At 39.5% G+C, this 17,484-nt stretch overlaps 1 protein-coding gene across 2 annotated transcripts; it reads left to right on the top strand.

Annotated features, from left to right (window-relative positions):
- The first annotated feature begins 231 nt into the window (after positions 1-231).
- LOC117410970 (cytospin-A-like) lies at positions 232-11,380 on the top strand. 2 transcript variants are annotated; one of them, XM_034017949.3, is made up of 13 exons: positions 232-531; positions 835-891; positions 2,241-2,433; positions 3,167-3,925; positions 5,099-5,169; positions 5,778-6,115; positions 6,297-6,441; positions 7,352-7,412; positions 8,308-8,437; positions 8,561-8,657; positions 8,966-9,082; positions 9,718-9,777; positions 10,409-11,380. In XM_034017949.3, exons 3-13 carry the CDS (start codon positions 2,394-2,396, stop codon positions 10,496-10,498), a joined length of 1,908 nt encoding a protein of 635 aa, XP_033873840.3. In that variant the 5' UTR covers positions 232-531; positions 835-891; positions 2,241-2,393; the 3' UTR covers positions 10,499-11,380. The 2 variants fall into 2 exon arrangements, with proteins under 2 accessions (XP_033873840.3, XP_033873839.3); XM_034017948.3 differs by lacking the exon at positions 835-891.
- Positions 11,381-17,484: the final 6,104 nt, after the last annotated feature.

The raw sequence follows: 17,484 nt of genomic DNA on the forward strand, positions 1-17,484 counted from the left end.
AAGAAAAAGCAAACCTGTTACATACCATAATTCAAGCAAAGTGTGTTCCCTTGTTCCTAAGCCTCACATGCAATGTACTTGCCTTGGTTTTCTAGCTGTAGATGTAAATTCACATTTTAATGGGAAGTTGTCTCGTTATATTGCAATAGTGAAATTGTTTCACTCATGGTATGCGTGTCTGACATATTTGCTTTTCTTCGGATATTCTGCCTACAGCCCAATTAACATGTGACCACCCCTGCGGACATGGTGTTTGCATACCACAGCTGTGCTTGCAGTGAACGCAATAACTCCGGTGGCGTACGATGAATCGCAGCTGATCAGGCTCCATTTCCTTAACAGTGCGTTTACAGATTGTCTTCCGAATTCCGAGAAACTCCATTCCTTAGAGACATCTAGATCACAGTAGTTTCCAGATGACACTGGAAAGTGTAAGCGAGCTGGATGACTGAATCCGAGCGTTCAATCACTGACTGAATCTGGTGAATCAATTTAGCTCAGAGCAGGACAGGAACGGAATACTCAAACGAGGTGCGTGCTTTATTTGGGGATGGAAAATACACATGGAAATGTAATACACTGTCGGCTGTCGGTTCTACAGAGCCCAAACTGTAGTCGTAATAACCTTGTTTGAAAGACAGGTTAACGCTATCAGAGTGGTGTGTTCGTTCAGTTTGTTTTTACCTTTTTAAAATTTGGAGTAATTTCTACTTTAGCTACAAGGTGCAGTTATCAGTGTTTCTTTTTTTGTTTTGTTTAATTGAAATAATCATAGCATACATTTAATATATGTGTAATAAGATATGTATTTATGTGCGATGTCTCCTGACACAGGTACACATCATAAGGAAGAGGTGACAAGCAAATGATACAGACCGGAGTGTTGCATAGGTCGGGTTTATTTACTGTATACTGCCAATAATGCTGTAACAATACATGCACTGCACGATCCTCACCATATGTCTGCATTCCTTCAGATTTTTCATGACTTGGACTGTAGTCTGTGCCAAGCAGCCTAATAACTAGGAACATTTTCTTGTGCTCCCATGTGAGTTTTGCAAATCATATAAGAACATAAGAACATAAGAATGTTCAGAGTTGTTTTTTTTATTGTAATTGCTTTACATAGAGAACCCTTTGTACTGTTGTGATAAGTACCTTCTCTATTTCTGGGTAAATGGATGCTGTCTATCCCACTGACCATCTGTCTAATTACATTTTTCTGATAAAACCTGAAAAGGACATTCTGTAGCACACGTTTTCAAAGATGGAAATATACTATTCCAGGAATTAGCTTGTTTGGAGCATAGGAAATTCAGGTGTGTCTTTTTTATATTAATACAATCTGGATCAAAGTGCTATGCAAAGAGTGTGTTATTTTCATTTCTGACTTCTTGATTGTACCAGAGTCTGGATGTAGATAAAGAGGTATTTTTCTGCATGCAAAGCACTTATTAAATTATGATGAAACTTGATCTGGAAATCCTTTAGCAGTAACTGACAGTGTCCGAGTATTGTGGTATATTGAGGCATCTGTCTGTGTGTCAAATCTACATTACCAGGAAGGTCACATTAACATTGATAAAGACTTCTTATTTAAACGTTTGTCTTAAGTGACTTAGCTTCTTAAATTAGTTTCTAAAGCTGGGCCTTGCACACAGGTTAATTTCTTAGGAAGTCAGTTGTGAGAAAAGTAGCAAGCAACCACACTGTCCTCACATCCACCACCTGAGTGCACTGGGGGCTCTGATGAAGGAATATAAGCATGCTGTCTGATAAAGTAAATTACACAGAAGGGTAGTCTTTAGAAGAATGTAGTAAACCGACACCAAAAGATTTCCCGCACAGATCGGAGGTTCGGTGCTAAGCTTTCCTGACACTGGTGCATTGGGATATGAGACTTCTTTTCATCCCTCTGATTGAGTGTATAGCATTACAAGGAGCTTTCTGTTAGCATTCATCCCATCTGCCTTCAGACAATCTTATTGGTGCTTATGTTTACCTGTTTTCTAATTAATAAGCTAAATTGTCAGCACAGTTTTTTACTCTATAGACTCAAAGGATTATACTTGAGTGATAAAACAAAACATTCTGTGCCTTGTAACGTGGGAAAGCAGTGGGAGGTGGCATTAAACACAGACAGAATTATACATTAAATTGTTAATACTAATAATACACTGGCTTAATATTTCTGCTTCGTGACATATTTAAAATGTTATATTGTTTGTCTGTCTATTTAGATTTCTACAGCCCTGGGACCACAGTTCTTGTTTTAAGTGTTTGGAGTTGGGTTCCTGCCATGTGGTAATGTAGACACAAGCTCCGAAGGATTCTGTAGATTCTAGGAACCCTCCCAGAGGCGTGGGACCTGTATTGTCACTTTTTTGGACAGAATGGGAAACCTGACTGCAAGAGAAAGCTCAGCTGTTGAAGGTAGCTTTCACTTCTACAACCCTCTGCTGCACAGCTTTCAGATCGTTGCCCATTTACAGATCTTAGGATATTGTACACATTCTGGCCAGAACATTGTAAAAGGATCCGCTGTATAAATGTATCTTCTAAAAATGTCCAAATTAAATGAGAGAACTGGTTGAATTAAACCAGTTTTTCATTGAAAAACACTAACTTTGCAGCCCATCTTTTAGAGAACTTCTCCACTATCTTATATGAACACTGTAAAGAAAGGGATTGGAAAGTTAAGGACCTGGTAGCAACAGAATCACCAACTGATATGACATTGGTGTCAGATTGGGCTGGCCCTGGATGTGACATGGAGAGAGAAGGTGGAGAGGTATGATAGGAATGTGCCAGGATTACTGCTGTGATAGAACCAGTTTAAAAAACACTCACTGTACTCATTCTGCTCATAACAGGGGCCTGCACTCAAACAGATTTGCGTAAGTAGGTGCAAGATAAATTATCATAATTGTTTTTCTAATAGAAAACCGGAAAAACCCAATGAGATCTGCCAAGTGTCCCCCGTCCCCCGTCCCCCACTTTGTCATAAATTATTGTTATTTTTGTATTTAAATTTTCACACTAGGATATTTACTTGAATTTGTAAAAAAAAAATTGGTTCTTGAAATTTAACAAGAGAATTCAAAGTTTAAGGAATTGAATAAGTACTGTAATGACAGGCTTGTATGTGTGCTTGATGTTTCTGCAGACACCGATCAGCAGACTGAGGGGCAGGTTCCTGTGGCTCACGTCTCTTGCACACCTCACAAAGGACGGGGTCCTGTTGATCACGTGTCCTACATGCGTCAAGAGGGGCAGGGTCCTGTTGATCCCTTCTCCTATGCGCCTCAATCTCAGACCTGCCCAGACAGGGCAGCTCTCAGCCCCCCACCACACTTCACTCCTGCAGTACCAGGCAAGCCAGGCAGGAGGGGATCTGAGGACAATGTCACTATGGATACAGGGGTGGACTGGTCTGCTCTCACAAAGAACAGTGGTAGAAGGGAAGTTTCTCTTCCTGTGGATCTTGGACAGGACCTGGCCAGTGAGGATTTCTCCAGGACTCAAGAAAGCTTGGTGGTGTTGGACAGCACAAGACCTTATGAGGAGGGGAAACCAGAACGGACTGCGGACTGGGAAATCCAACCAGACAAAGTCACCACCCATCATGTGAGACCCACTTCAGCCAGCAAGGACTCTGGGTGTTTAAGCCCAGCACACTCCACAGAGAGGCAGTTCAGCTTGTCTCCATCCCCAGAGAAGGCCTCTGAGCCGCAGCGTGATCAAAGAGACTGCAGTACGGTGCACTGGGGTGAGAAGGACAGTGGCCTGGATGATTCAGCAGAGCAGGACAGCAGAGTAGCAGATTCATCAGATGACCTGGAGGGGTTTGTGAAGGAGACGAAGGATAGACTGCACTCCTCTGAATGTGGGACCCAGGGTGGCACTGCAGTACCTACTGACAGTGGTAAGTACGACTGCAGGTTGGTTGTGAAAATGAACCTCACAGCCCAGAGAAACTGAGTCTCGCTGGAGTACAGTACAACAGCAGACCACATCCAGCAAAAGGGGAGAAGGGGAGCAGCCATTATTGTGTAGTAATACATAGTAATAGCACAAAAACATGATACATATGGCAATGTTTGACCTGTGTGTAACGTCCAGATTGTAGACTGGAGATGGAGCTGGATGTTGGCAACACCAGTTGTTTTTCGGATAAGAAGAGACTGAGTTTTACTGACTTGTCCACAGTGCTGATTGGAACATGGCATTATTACTGATAGACTATTTGATATTTTGTACTAGCTGTAGGCGATGTACAGCTTTGGCCAAAAGTTTTGCATCAGCCTATAGAATTAACACATATTGCTTCACAAAGTCAAATGAAAACTGCCGAATAATGTTACGTTAACATATTCAATTACATACCACTTTGTAATTTTCCATATACTTAACGAAAAACTGCCACAAATGGAAAAATGTGATATTTAACATCTAACAGGAAATACTGTACTACGGTTATGGCTTCCGGTAGACTTTTGCGATATCCTTTTGTAGTTTATTTGATAACACGATGTTAAACAAAAGATCGAAATTATGTTCATAGATATTTTTTATTTTTTATTATGTCTCAATCCGAAAATTCTAGGTGATGCAAAACTTTTGGCCATAGCTATACGTGTCAAAGTGACTTCACATATCTTCAACAGAGAAAACCCAGAGAGGGGTTTTTCTTTCTCTCACAGTCCCAAAGCTGGAAACTAACTCCTGCTGTAGAATGCTTGCATTCCAAGCTCTGCATGCTTTCAGTTAGTTTTATTTATTTAATCATTCACATCTCGATTTGAATGGGATCCTGGTAAGTTGGCAGGAGAAAATTAATGAACCAAAACCACATACTGTACTATGTATGTAGCAATATTGCTGGAAATGCATAAAAACACATTTAAAACAAGAGTCATTCATGTTTTGAGGCCCTGGAATAATGTATATGGAATGCACCGTCTTCCAGTTTGAGGACATGATGGTCAGTTCAGTTACCAAACCCTCTTTGATAACAAAAAAAATACAGCCAACTGTAATTTTTAATCACAGATCAAACAATAAATAAGAGTAAAATAAAATGTATGTGTGTTTGCAGAGTCTATGAAGCAGTTGCATGTGGAAAAAGAACTGCTTGCTGAAATAAAACGTTTGAAGGAGAAGATGAAGGTGAGTTGAATCCTTGTCTCAAAACAGGCAACCATGCCAGACTGTAAGACTATATTGTTTAAACTTGCATCTGTAAACTTGTTTTTCATCTTGGCAACAGCTGAGTGGAAGATCGTGTTTGTAACCGCTTCAAAATATAGTCACAGTAAAGTTTATTTTTTTACCTAAAACTGGCTGAGTTTAGGTACAGCAAATAGTATTGCTGCCTCATGTGCTTTTATACATGGACTTGAGGCAGACATATCTCTTTAAATAAAAACCATATGAATGAATTTTGTACTGTGTGTTGTAGTGTATATGACTCCTTGAATTAAAATACTGGGTGGAAATTACTGGAACAAAGAAAGACCAATTTAGATCCACACCAGGATGTGCAGGCTCCACCCTGCCCTCAACCAGGAAGTGCAAACACTGTCATCGAAATCAACAAGTCCATTGTCACATGATGTGCATAAAAAAACAAGTTCATGTCATATCCAGCTCCACAAACAGACAGGCTTAAATCATACTATTGAGTGTTTTTTTTTTTTTAAATTAGAATTCACTATACAAGAATGTCCATTGGTGAGTCTAGACTTCCCTAACTGTGATGTGAACTGCAATATCAGGTGGACTCGGAGGAGTGGAGTCAGTTCCAGGCTGACCTGCAGGTGGCAGTGTCTGTCGCAGACAGGATGAAATCAGAGGCAGAGGATGAACTGAGCACGCTCAGAACAAGACTACAGGAGACTGAGGCGGAGCTGAGTGCTCTCAGAATATCACATCAGGAGACTGAGAAAGAATTTGATACTCTCAAGGTATCGCATCAGGAAACGGTGTCGGAGCTGGTCAAGCTCAAAGCAGCCTATCAAGAAATGGTGGCGGAGCTGAGGGTGCTCCGAACAGGTCCCGCAGAACAGCAGTCGGCACTCTGCCGGAGAGAACAGGACAAGCACGATAGGAGCAGGTTAGCTGGAACTGAATAATCCTCTTCCCCACACTGCTTTCAGCTAGAAGTGTAATAATCGTAACAATTTTAAAGTAGCAACACGCTAGTTCTGGGTTTTCCATCAATTAATTAAATTGTTTACATGATCATGTCTAGCTCCTATTATTAAATGCCCCAATCAGTGTAGTTTCCATTGTAGAACAGATGCAGTGGGTGCAGGAGAGCTGCTGAAAGAGAGACGCCTCGTCAAACTCCCCCTGTCCTCCCTGCCTTCCCCTACTGTGAATGGAGACTTACACCGCTGGAAATCTACAGTGTCTTCAACAAAGCTAACTTCCACCGAGGTAGGGTTACAAATATGTACACAAAAAGACAACTGAGGTGCCAATGTTCTGCCCAGGGTTAAGCCTCGATCCAGGGTTCAATGATCCAAAAGCCCCCCTCCCCAAAATGCAATGTGAAAGTGCAAAGTGAGACCTGGAACCTGCAGAGACTCAGTAAGTTATCTGGAGTCTTTCCCAGAGCTGTTTCATTGATGGACTGCCAGTTCCTGTTGCAGTAATACAGGTAGCAGTCAGCCAGCAGTGGCCCCTACACCTTTTCTCAATGGTATTTCTATCAGATTATTTGTATTTCTTAAATGTTTTTAGTAAGCAATACATTTTCTGCGTACTTTTTAATGTTTACAGTTACAAAAAGGTTAACTTGAGGCCAGGATTTATCAGTAATAAGTAATATGTCTTGGCTTTGTAAAGGTTCTTAACCCTTTAGTTTGCATGGTGTCTCTGTAGAAGAATAGTCTGCTGCCTTCAATTGCTTTCATTTCAGATCCCTGTATAAAACAGTAGCAGGCAACTAATGCTTGTATAGCCTACTTGTATCTGCATGAGCACAGTCAAACTGTGCACAGCCAAATATTTCACACTTAGACATGCAGAGCGAAGTTAAGTCATTTTGCAAATACCTGTTGACGTTTTGTCGTAAACACGCTTTAGAAATACGGGCCTATTACTTCTTGTGCTGCAGTAATGGGACCTCACAGGAAACCCACGTTCTATGCTGCACATAGGAAACTAAGGGGATCTCACACAAGCCTCATATTCTTTGCTGCACATGGGGAAACTAGGGGTACCTGTTACATGTAACACGTGCAGTGAATGTGTTGTGGCAATGACATTGAAACCTCACAAAAAAGAACCCTTGCATTTCTGAAGTTTAAAACACATAATGGATGTGTTTGTGTTTTGATTCCAGAAGGAGAAAGCTTCCAGAGAATGGAGGGTTGATAAACCTGAGGAGGCACTCGCTGCTGGAGGTGTGGATTCTGGGAAGTTCTTTGTAACCGAAAGGGCAGAAATAAGAATAGAAGGAGAAAGGACAGGCAGATCTGGTCTATATATGTGTACACACACACACACACACAATATATATTGTAACAGACCTGCAGTCACTCTGGTTCATTTGCCCCTTTAAATGATAGACCCGACACAGAACTGACGCACACTTTTAATAATACCAAAAATAAACAAAACCTAGCTCTCTTCAAGCACTAACTTTACATTTTAGGAACCTACCTAAGTAACTGGACAGGTAAACTGTTTACCGGTTGACAAAACAGAGCACACAGTTTCACGATTAGTACACACAGTACTTACAAACACGAAAAACAAAAGGCTTCACACAGTACCTTTTGAATACGATTGAGCACACTGTCAATCGGGCTTCTTCACACAGCAGCAGCCCTGAAGAGACTAACTGCTCTCCTTAAATACTCTGCACCTGGCTCTAATTTACAATAACAGCCAGGTGCAGGTGATAATTAACAGTTAAATAAATTACAAATAATAATCATTTTTATCAACGATTACATTCGTCATGCATGATTCGTACTACAATAGGTCATTTTTTAATTAGCGTTATCTTTGAATTAGTCAACCATGGTCTTTGTTTTCACTGAGAGAATAACACACTTGACACTGGAGAAAGTTCAGTGTCAGTCAGTCCTGAGATTGTTGTATCCGGGTCGATCCTGTACGTGATTTGTCTAATAGGGCTAATTTGCATTGAAACAGTTCTTGCTGTTGGGATCGTTAAAAACGGGGGTTCGTTATAAGAAGGGTTCGTTATAGTGAAGTTAGCCTGTATTGGAAATAGACATTTAAAGGAGATGAGAACAATTTTTTTATTTAATGTTTTTTTGTTTGTCATAGTGAAAAAGCAGGATGCCCTAACTCTTAAAAAGCAGGATGACCTAACTCTTAAAAAGCAGTATGACCTAACTCTTACTCTACATAACCCTGTTGGGATGACAGCCGCAGCGTCTTTAAAAAATAAGATCAGGTGAGTAGTCACATGTATGACTCATTTACCTTGAGATGCAACAATTTAACATTGTACACTTTTAGATCAATGTTCTCATTAGACTTCTCAGCCCTGACTTTCCCTTCACTGCCTCTCTTGCAGACAGAGGGAAGGTTTGAGCTCTCTGGTGAAGCGTCATGGTGGCTCAAAAAGAAATTCGCTACTGTGCTGGTGCCAGAACAGGACCGAGAGCTACCAGGTAGGGATAGACTGTCTCTCGAGTTTGGCAGGATTCTATATGTGAAACTACAGTTAACTAGGTAGTGTTTTTTTTGTCTGTGCACAAGACTAGGAATAAGAAAATGATACAAAAAAATAAACATGATTAGACAATATTTCATCTGTGCAGCTTTTCTCAGCCAATAAATAAGCATAAATATACAAGATTTGAAGGGAAACAAAATAATTCCTGTTAGTCCAAGGCCAGGGCTAGAACCCAGCTTTCAGCTTTCTCCTGGTATTTACACTCACTGTTTCTAAAACACTGTTGTTCTTTTAAATCTGCAGAATACTGACATAACCAACTTCAGCAGCAGCTGGACAGATGGCCTGGCTTTTTGTGCTGTCTATCATACATACCTACCCAATCACATCCCCTACAGCAGACTGAGCCCTCTCAACAAGGTGATCTGCCTACTATCCAATACACACACAGCACACTGAGCTGCTCACTATCTGATAAACACACACACACAGAGCTGCTCACTACCTGATAAACACACGCACACACACACACTGAGCTGCTCACTATCTGATACACACACACACACACTGAGCTGCTCACTATCTGATACACACACACACACACACACACACACACACACACACACAGAGCTGCTCACTACCTGATAAACACACACACACACACACACACACTGAGCTGCTCACTGTCTGATAAACACACACACAAACACACACACACAAACACACTGAGCTGCTCACTATCTGATACACCCACACACACTGAGCTGCTCACTGTCTGATGCATGCATTAACCCCCTACTGCCCTGTAACAATTCAAATGGCTTGGAGTCTGCCAACTGCTTCTTTGATTTAAATCTGGAAGATTTTACTTGTCAAATTCATCCACCTTTAAATTGTATTAGCACATTATTTGTGGTCTGCACTCCTATATACATGCTTGATCATATGTACTTTTATGTTTTTGTAATAAGGCTAGGATGAATGTATGCAGTTGTTGCAGGCTCTGACTGGAGTGGTGTATGCATGTAAATATGGATTGTGTATTTTATTCACAGAGAGATAATCTGAATTTGGCATTCACAACTGGTGATGGTATAGGAATACCACCATCTCTGGTGAGTAACACCAACAGAAGGTAAACCCTGTAAATTTAGTGTACAACACAGCAGGTTGCTCTCTCTGACTATCTGTGGATTGTGTAATTCAATGTGAAAGGGGGGGACAGAAATGGTAATGTAAATCCACCACACAGCACTGCCTGATGCACTTTTGCTCTCCACAGCCCCACATTGCATCCAGATTTTAGAAACCAGTTGAGATTTACAATTCTTATTGAATTAATTGCTCGGGCAAAATGAGGAGATGCCCTTAATCTTGACCCCTGATAGAATCTGGTTTACCATGCCTAACTGTTAACTTGCTTTCACACTCTGTATTGAGAAGTATCACTGTAAAGCTTGTCTTCATTCTTCTACTTTGATTACTTTACAACCATTAATCTGGATTATCAGGCATTTCAGGACATTTGAATGCTGGTGAAACTGTTCAAAAGATAAAACCTCTAAGCTTAAATTAAGATTCTCAGTTTACAAATAAATAAATAAACATTACATTTTCCACAGAATGGCACCATAGTTTGTATCTGTTATTTGTACTTCATAGTTAATAACAGTTGATGAATTTGTTGGTGATATTGATGTATAATATTGATAATCTGCTTGTCCTGACCAAGTCTCTTTATTGCAGACTGTGGAGGAGATGTTGAGAGCTGGAGGACCAGGCTGGCTGCGAGTGCTGGAGTATGTGGAATGCATCTACAACCACTTTGAAATGTGAACACAGGAAATGCCAACTGGCATGTGACATTCCTATCAATCTCCAGCGTGTGTCCTCACAGCAGGAATCATCTGTGGCTGACACTACAGGGGTCATTTTAAAATAACTGTAACCATTGCAAGCTGTCATCTCACCTGAACACAATGTGGCACAGTCCAGCAGATCAGGGGCTTTGCAGATTCACTTCTTTAATGCTGCTGGTGAATTGGAAAGTAGTTTGAAATTAGAACTTGAAAGACAGGTAAATTCTAATCTGGGGCTAGGGTTCATTTATCTGGGAAACTGATTTGTATGTTTCTATGAAGTTACTTACAGAGCAGGTATTGCCCTGTAGGTGATCAAGAAGGGTATATTTTAGGAGAAATGGAAGGATGTATGAGTCAGCACATTATTTTATTTAATCAGCCCTGCTGAATAGTAACACATGTCCCAAATGCTGTTGTAGATACAAAATATCCCAGATATTATTTTTAAAAGGCATAGTCTGTTGAGATTTTTTTTTTTGGTTGTTTTTTGGCTGGTGTCTGATTTATCATACTTCCTGATTTTAAACTGAACCTGTCCACTTACTATTATTTTTTTAAATAATAATAAACCTTTAAACCTTAAAATTCATGTAACGTGAATATGCAGATTAGTGCCAATGGTTTTGTAACAGGAAGAAAAAAGTAAAGGAGCTGCTATTCCTGGAATGTTGAACTGATAGATTTATATCCGCTGTATGTATATGAGTGTTGACAACAGACTGGAGACATTATGTTGAGGTGAAATATTTGTGTTAAATATTTCAAATAAAGAAAAAAACTAAAATATATCTGGTTTATATTTGGGATATATTCACTAACATTTTTGGCCTAAATGCTTTCCTCCTTTCATGTTTTTCCATACCCTTTACCCTGGACTTCCCAGATGAGACAGCTAAAAGGATTTAAAGCAGTAAGCCAAGCTATTGCTGTTGTCACAAGGATTCAGTCTTTTTACTTGTTTTGTTAACAGATTGTAAGGAAACTAAATTATTTACACATTTCTCTGCATAAAGGAGTGCGCACAACAAGGATTTAAGCAGAATTTAACAAGTTTCCTTTATTGATTCCAATAATCAAAAGTCACATTTTTAAAGCTTAATCATTAATATTATGCACAATAATGAGTCCACTAGTTATTAGCAGAAATGAAGCATTGATATCGGTTACCATTTCCTGGACGAGACATCGGACATGGTGCTGGTGCGTCTTCATGGAAGATCTTGGTGCTTCTCTATTGCACCTCCAAGTTCCTGCTGGTTTATTCAGTTGGTACACCCTGTGCGTGCAAAACTTAATTGCTTGTTTATCTCTGTGTGTCAGCAACATTTTGACCAGACAACTCCTGCTTGCACCAGGTCAGGTCGAGGTCAGTTGTGCATATTTTATTGCCCCTTTTCTCAGGCAATAAAACATTCAAGCAGCATACCCTGCTCAGATACAAGATGATAAAAATAGATTGATTTATACTTTTTTTGAAGTTATCAACTTGTTTTAAGGGGTTTCCAAATATGAGCCTCTTGGAAGCTCATGGAAGAGAAATATACAAAAACATATTTTGTAAATGTGAATTGGATATATGTTAACATAAAATGTTAACATGAAATATATAATAAAATGTTAACATGAAATATATAATAATGTGTTCTACAATATTTAAAATGCATTTAGACATATTTTGAAATACATTATTATTTATATTGGAATATATTCTATACTGCAGAAAAAAATAGTATTTGTCATTTCATGTTGTTTCTCGCTCCACCTCCCTTATTCCACTGCAGCAGGTTTGCCTCTTTGGGAGCACCATGGCTGCCTCATTTGAGGTTATAGCCGACTGTGGTGAAGGCTCAGGCGGGTGAGACCAATGGGCCAACTTTATTGAAGTAATTACATTCATGCCTTGTAACAGGAAAATTAATAAAATATTTACTTCCCAATATCCCTATTTGCTCTCTTCTGCACACTGAGTGACCTGCCTGATTTGGTAGGATACTATATCATAATCTTAGCAGTGTTTCCGCATTCAGTACAGTGACATGTGAATCCAATGGTGTGCCAAAGCTATTCTTACTGACAAAAACTGTTCCCACATTCAGAATAGTGATGTGATTTTCTAGGTGTGTGAATTCAATGGTGTACGACAGCTGTTCAAACTGCTCCACCCCCACCCTTGTGATTGCACTGCAAGGTAAGGGTGAGGTGTGTATTAAACTGGTACTTGCAGCATGGGATTCTGTGCGCACTCTTGTACTTTGGAAAGCTGTTTGGCTTGATAACAATATTTCTGTTCCATATTTCGATCTTGGTGTGCAATTAAAAGCACAGGGAGCAAGTTTCAATGTGAAGGCGCAGTTTCATCCCCTTATGCTGTGCCTTATTACTATGCAGATTTGTAAACTATAATATATTGCAGCCAGTTTTTTTTTTTTTTTTTTTAGTTGGTTAGAATTCTTCTAGACAACTAAATGCACTCAAGTAGGGAAAACTTGCATGCAATGATGGTAACTTAAAAAAAAAGACTTGAAAACCTATAAATATAACCTTTTAACTGATTTAATTTGAATATATGGGTGAGGTGAATTTCTGTGTGACGATGAGGTCAAAACACCCCAGATATCTGACGTAATGTGTTGGTAAATGTGAGCATTTGGGAAACACTGTGCTTTCCCAGTCTGCCATATAGATGTTTGTGCAGGCTGAAGCAAAATGTTTTCCCATTGCTGAGCCTTTTACTTGAAGGTAGACTTAATTATTGAATTCAAAGTCATTCCTTGATAGGCTATGTTCCAATAGTTTAAGTATTTCTGTGTCCCGTCTGGAGTTATCAAGGTATATTTCAAAACATTTCTGTATTGGTGCTAAGCCTCTTTGAGTTTCTGTATTAGCGTATACATTGTCTATTTATATTGTAAATAGGAAAGAATCGATTGGTATGATAATATTTTTAATTGTGTTAAATGTGTCCTTTATAATACTTGGATGTTTTTTGTGCGTTTGGATTTAGAAAAACCTCTATGTATTCTGATATTCTGTATAATTCACTGCCACAATCTGAAACTATTGGTCTACTGGGAGGAATTGCATATGGTATTGTACAGGTGTGACGAGCTTTGTGGATTTAGGGAGTATATAACATGCTCAAGGGCTGGGTGCATTCTTTCTTGTTAAGTATTAGACCTGTTTTGGGTTAAGAAATTCCTTTTGTTGTACTTGATTTAGGATTGAGGGGAATCTTTTTGTGGTATCTGGGCAAATGGGTTGGTTTAATTTTTTATGGCGTTCAAAGTTGTTTAATTGTCTCTTAGCTTAATATAAATATTGCTGTTTGTCCATAATAACTATTGAGCTACCTTTGTCTGCTGGTTTGATTTATGATTTCTTTAATTTGGGTTAGTGTTTTAAGTTCTTGTCTTTCTGGTTTAGTCAGCTTGTCTCTGCAAATGTATTCCTCTGGGTTAATGTTGTCCAAAACTATGTTGTCTTATATGATACATTTGTCTAGTTGTAGGGTTTGGCTTAAGGTGAGGGTTCGAGCTAGCATTAGTACTAGAGCTATGGTTAGGTTTGGAGCTAGGGTTAGAGTTGGAGCTCGGGTTAGCCTTGGGGATGGAGCTAGGTTTAGGGTTGGAGGTATTGTTACGGTTAAGACAAGGGTTAGGATTGGAGCTAGGGTAAGCCTTATGGGAAGAGCTAGGTTTAGGGTTCTCCAATGAGGGAGTTCATGACCGCAAGTCCGCCAAGCTGAATGAAATTAACCTTGATTTAAACTAAAGTTACGCCACTACCTAAGGCAAACCTTAGCTTCAACCCTTAATCTAGGTCCACCCCTAACCCTACCCTAACCCTAACCCTATCTCCAACACTAACCCTAATGCTTACTCCAGCTCCAACCCTATCGCTAACCCTAACCCTAACCAAACAGCCCCTCCCATGGAAAATGTTGACAAAATAGCCAGATTTTACAAAGATCAGCCATGCCAGTAAATACGTGCACTGCCCATTTTTAGTAGTGTGTTTATATTGAAAATGTTCAGAGACACGTAAATGCCTTTATTAGTGTAACCCTTCACAACCTACACAGACAGTACCTTATAATCTGTTTCTGAATGAGTGCAGACACAGTAAGTATTGTATTTCACATTTCTGTCCAGCAGGGGGAGTAGTGCACCACTATTAGTTTAAATTAGGAGGAACAAAAACCTAAAAGACTACTTAGTTCATAGTAAATGTTCCAACAAAAACAACAAAGTAGCCCCAAACACATTAAACAACTGAAACACATAACAAGCCCTTGTCATAATATAACAACATTCATCAACATTGAACAAAAACTTAACTGCAACAGCAAAATTGTATCAATACAATCCAGGGTACAACCTGTAATATAAAATACATAATCAAATGTAGACTGGCCAGTGCCACTAGGGTTGCCACCTTTCCGGGTTTGACCCGGGCAGTCCGGGAATTGTCATCTGTGTTCGGGTGGCAGGAATTAACAAACCCAGACGCCTCAATGTCCAGTTTTAAGTGAAACGCGTAAGAAACACCAACCTTGCTTTAATATTTTCTTTCGCATACCGTATAACGGGACATTTTGGAGTGGAATTTATTTTGGCTTTATTGGTGGTTTGGATTGGATCGCCAATAATACTTCCACCAATCAGAATGCGACATACAGTGTGCGATCCCGCCCTCTGACAGACTGGTGGTATGCAGCACAGGTTAAAGAAGAGCTGGACAAGGGAAAGAATGTGTCGGATGTCAAAGTGAATATGAGAATGGCAGTGAGTGATACTGTAATGCCAATTTGCTTAAAAAAATTAAAAGCATACCAGACATTTCCATCAATGGATTTAGGAAATCTGGAATTTATGATGCGATCAGAAACTCTGAGGCTGTGTAAACTGCGCCTGATACTATGGTACAGTACCTGTAGGACTTAAGCAGGTTAAGCAGTTTTGTGTTTTTTTATATACAAGGGGTTAATTAAGTAGTAGCCAAGATTGTTTATGCCAGACTTGTTAGAAAGTCTGTAACAATGGTGTAAATTTGCTTTGGACTGTTACTGTCAGTATGTGTAGATACTAATATTAAGACACCCTCACCGTACAGGTATTGCAAACCAATATGTCATTCCTAACCAATATATTAAAATAAATTAGTTATGCACTGTATAAAAAACAGTTTTAAATTTAAAGCGCTTTCATTTCAGCTGTATTGTTAAAGTTTTCACACGTAGGCAATATTGTCCTGCAATTACTAAATGATACTGTGATCATTCCACTGTGTTGTGTTAGTGAGCCATAGATAAGTTTTTAAAACAGAGAGTTAGCAAATGCCTGTCATTAAAGTGTACTGCAGTTAGTAATCATTTTCAATTACTGATATCTTAAAATTGAAGGGCCATATAAGTAAGATAAATATAGTAAATACCTTTTAGAAGGCCTTTGTTGTTATCCTGGTTGCTGCAGTTACATTGTAGATGCTATAACTAGTTGCTGTAAATGAGATACTGTTTTAGCAGACACATTTCATTAATTAAACGTGTATTTGAATGTTGTTGAAATTAAAAGTAGAAATACAAAACTGTGTGGCATTCTTCTTTGTGAACGTGCTAGTGATAAATGCCAATTCAAAAACCGTCAATCTACCAACGTAGCAAATCTGCGAATCTTAATAGGAATGTACTGTTTAGTACTGATCTCTACTGTCACAAACAGGCTTTTCAGGCTCACAAGTCCAGTGACTGTATGGAAAAATTATTTGTTAAAAAAACAAACAAAAAAAAAAAAAACCAGGTAGACAGGATCATTGCTTCAGAAATTGCATTGATTTACCACAGCGTTACTCATCACCACAGCTACTTCTCAGGTAGGATTAGCCTAACATACCATGATATAGCTACTATTTTCTGGCTTGCAAGTTCAGTTGCTAGAAATATCAAGAGCACAATACTGTGTGTACTGCCTGATTATTGATTTGCACCGCGATCTGGTGGTATTGTGTTACACTATTACAGTATACTGCAGTTTTGATAGAGCTAGGCTGACTGAGAAATATGTCCGGGTTTGGTCTGTGGAAAAGGTGGCAACCCTAAGTGCCACTCCTTAAGGAAAACATTCCTTAAGTAACTCCTAATCAAACCTAACCGTGTCCAAACAGCCCTCCTCAAACACTAAAAACACCTGACTCAAACACATACACACCACATCAAAGGGTAACATTATTTTTTTTCACTTTCTCCCCGCAGGGCCAGCACAGGTACATCTCATAGTGCAAGCACTAATATAAAGAGAGACCTAAGTGGACCATACTCAGTAAATATAACAATACAACAATAAAATAATTCCAAACAAATACTATACATCCAAAGTGATATGCAAGAGAGGCTTGAAAAACACACAATGGAACCCGGAAGGGGCATTCCATAACCCCCAGGCTGTGCCAAAGAAAGAATACCAACACAACTGAAGGCGATAAGGAATGTGGCGACCTCTCAATCCAGGTCTTTTACGAGCTCAGACTGACATAGAGGCAAAACACAGTGAATGCAAAACCTTATAAAAGTGAGCAAGAATAAAATACGACATACTGCCACTTAGTGGTTTAAGAGAGGAGTGAAAAAGAAGTTTATCATAGACTACTAATTCCATACAACCCCACAAGCAAATGTTTACTTCTTAGTGTTGTATTTTTTAAATGGATCCCAGACAAAACAGGTACACTAAAATTGGTCTCTTGTAAAGACCCGCTTGTGGCAGTGGCTGCAGTCATCCTCAGTATAGGGGCGACGGGACAGCACGCCCGCATTGTGGTGAGTCCCGGCTCTGTGCTGGATTTGGTAATTGAAGGGCTGTAGCTTCTCAACCCAGTGCTCCACCTGCTCCTTTGGTTCCCGAAATGACAGCAGCCACTGCAACGCAGCATGATCCATGCGGATGAGGAAGGGCAATCCACACA

Source organism: Acipenser ruthenus, chromosome 6, assembly GCF_902713425.1.
Source record: "Acipenser ruthenus chromosome 6, fAciRut3.2 maternal haplotype, whole genome shotgun sequence".
NCBI classification, from domain to species: domain Eukaryota; kingdom Metazoa; phylum Chordata; class Actinopteri; order Acipenseriformes; family Acipenseridae; genus Acipenser; species Acipenser ruthenus.

Bases quoted from the DNA above. Each gene is read 5' to 3' on its own strand.
- LOC117410970 (XM_034017949.3), top strand. From the start codon at position 2,394: ATGGGAAACCTGACTGCAAGAGAAAGCTCAGCTGTTGAAG. The intron at 6,116-6,296 runs GTTAGCTGGAAC...TTTCCATTGTAG, and splicing joins GACAAGCACGATAGGAGCAG to AACAGATGCAGTGGGTGCAG. The intron at 9,778-10,408 runs GTGAGTAACACC...TCTTTATTGCAG, and splicing joins TAGGAATACCACCATCTCTG to ACTGTGGAGGAGATGTTGAG.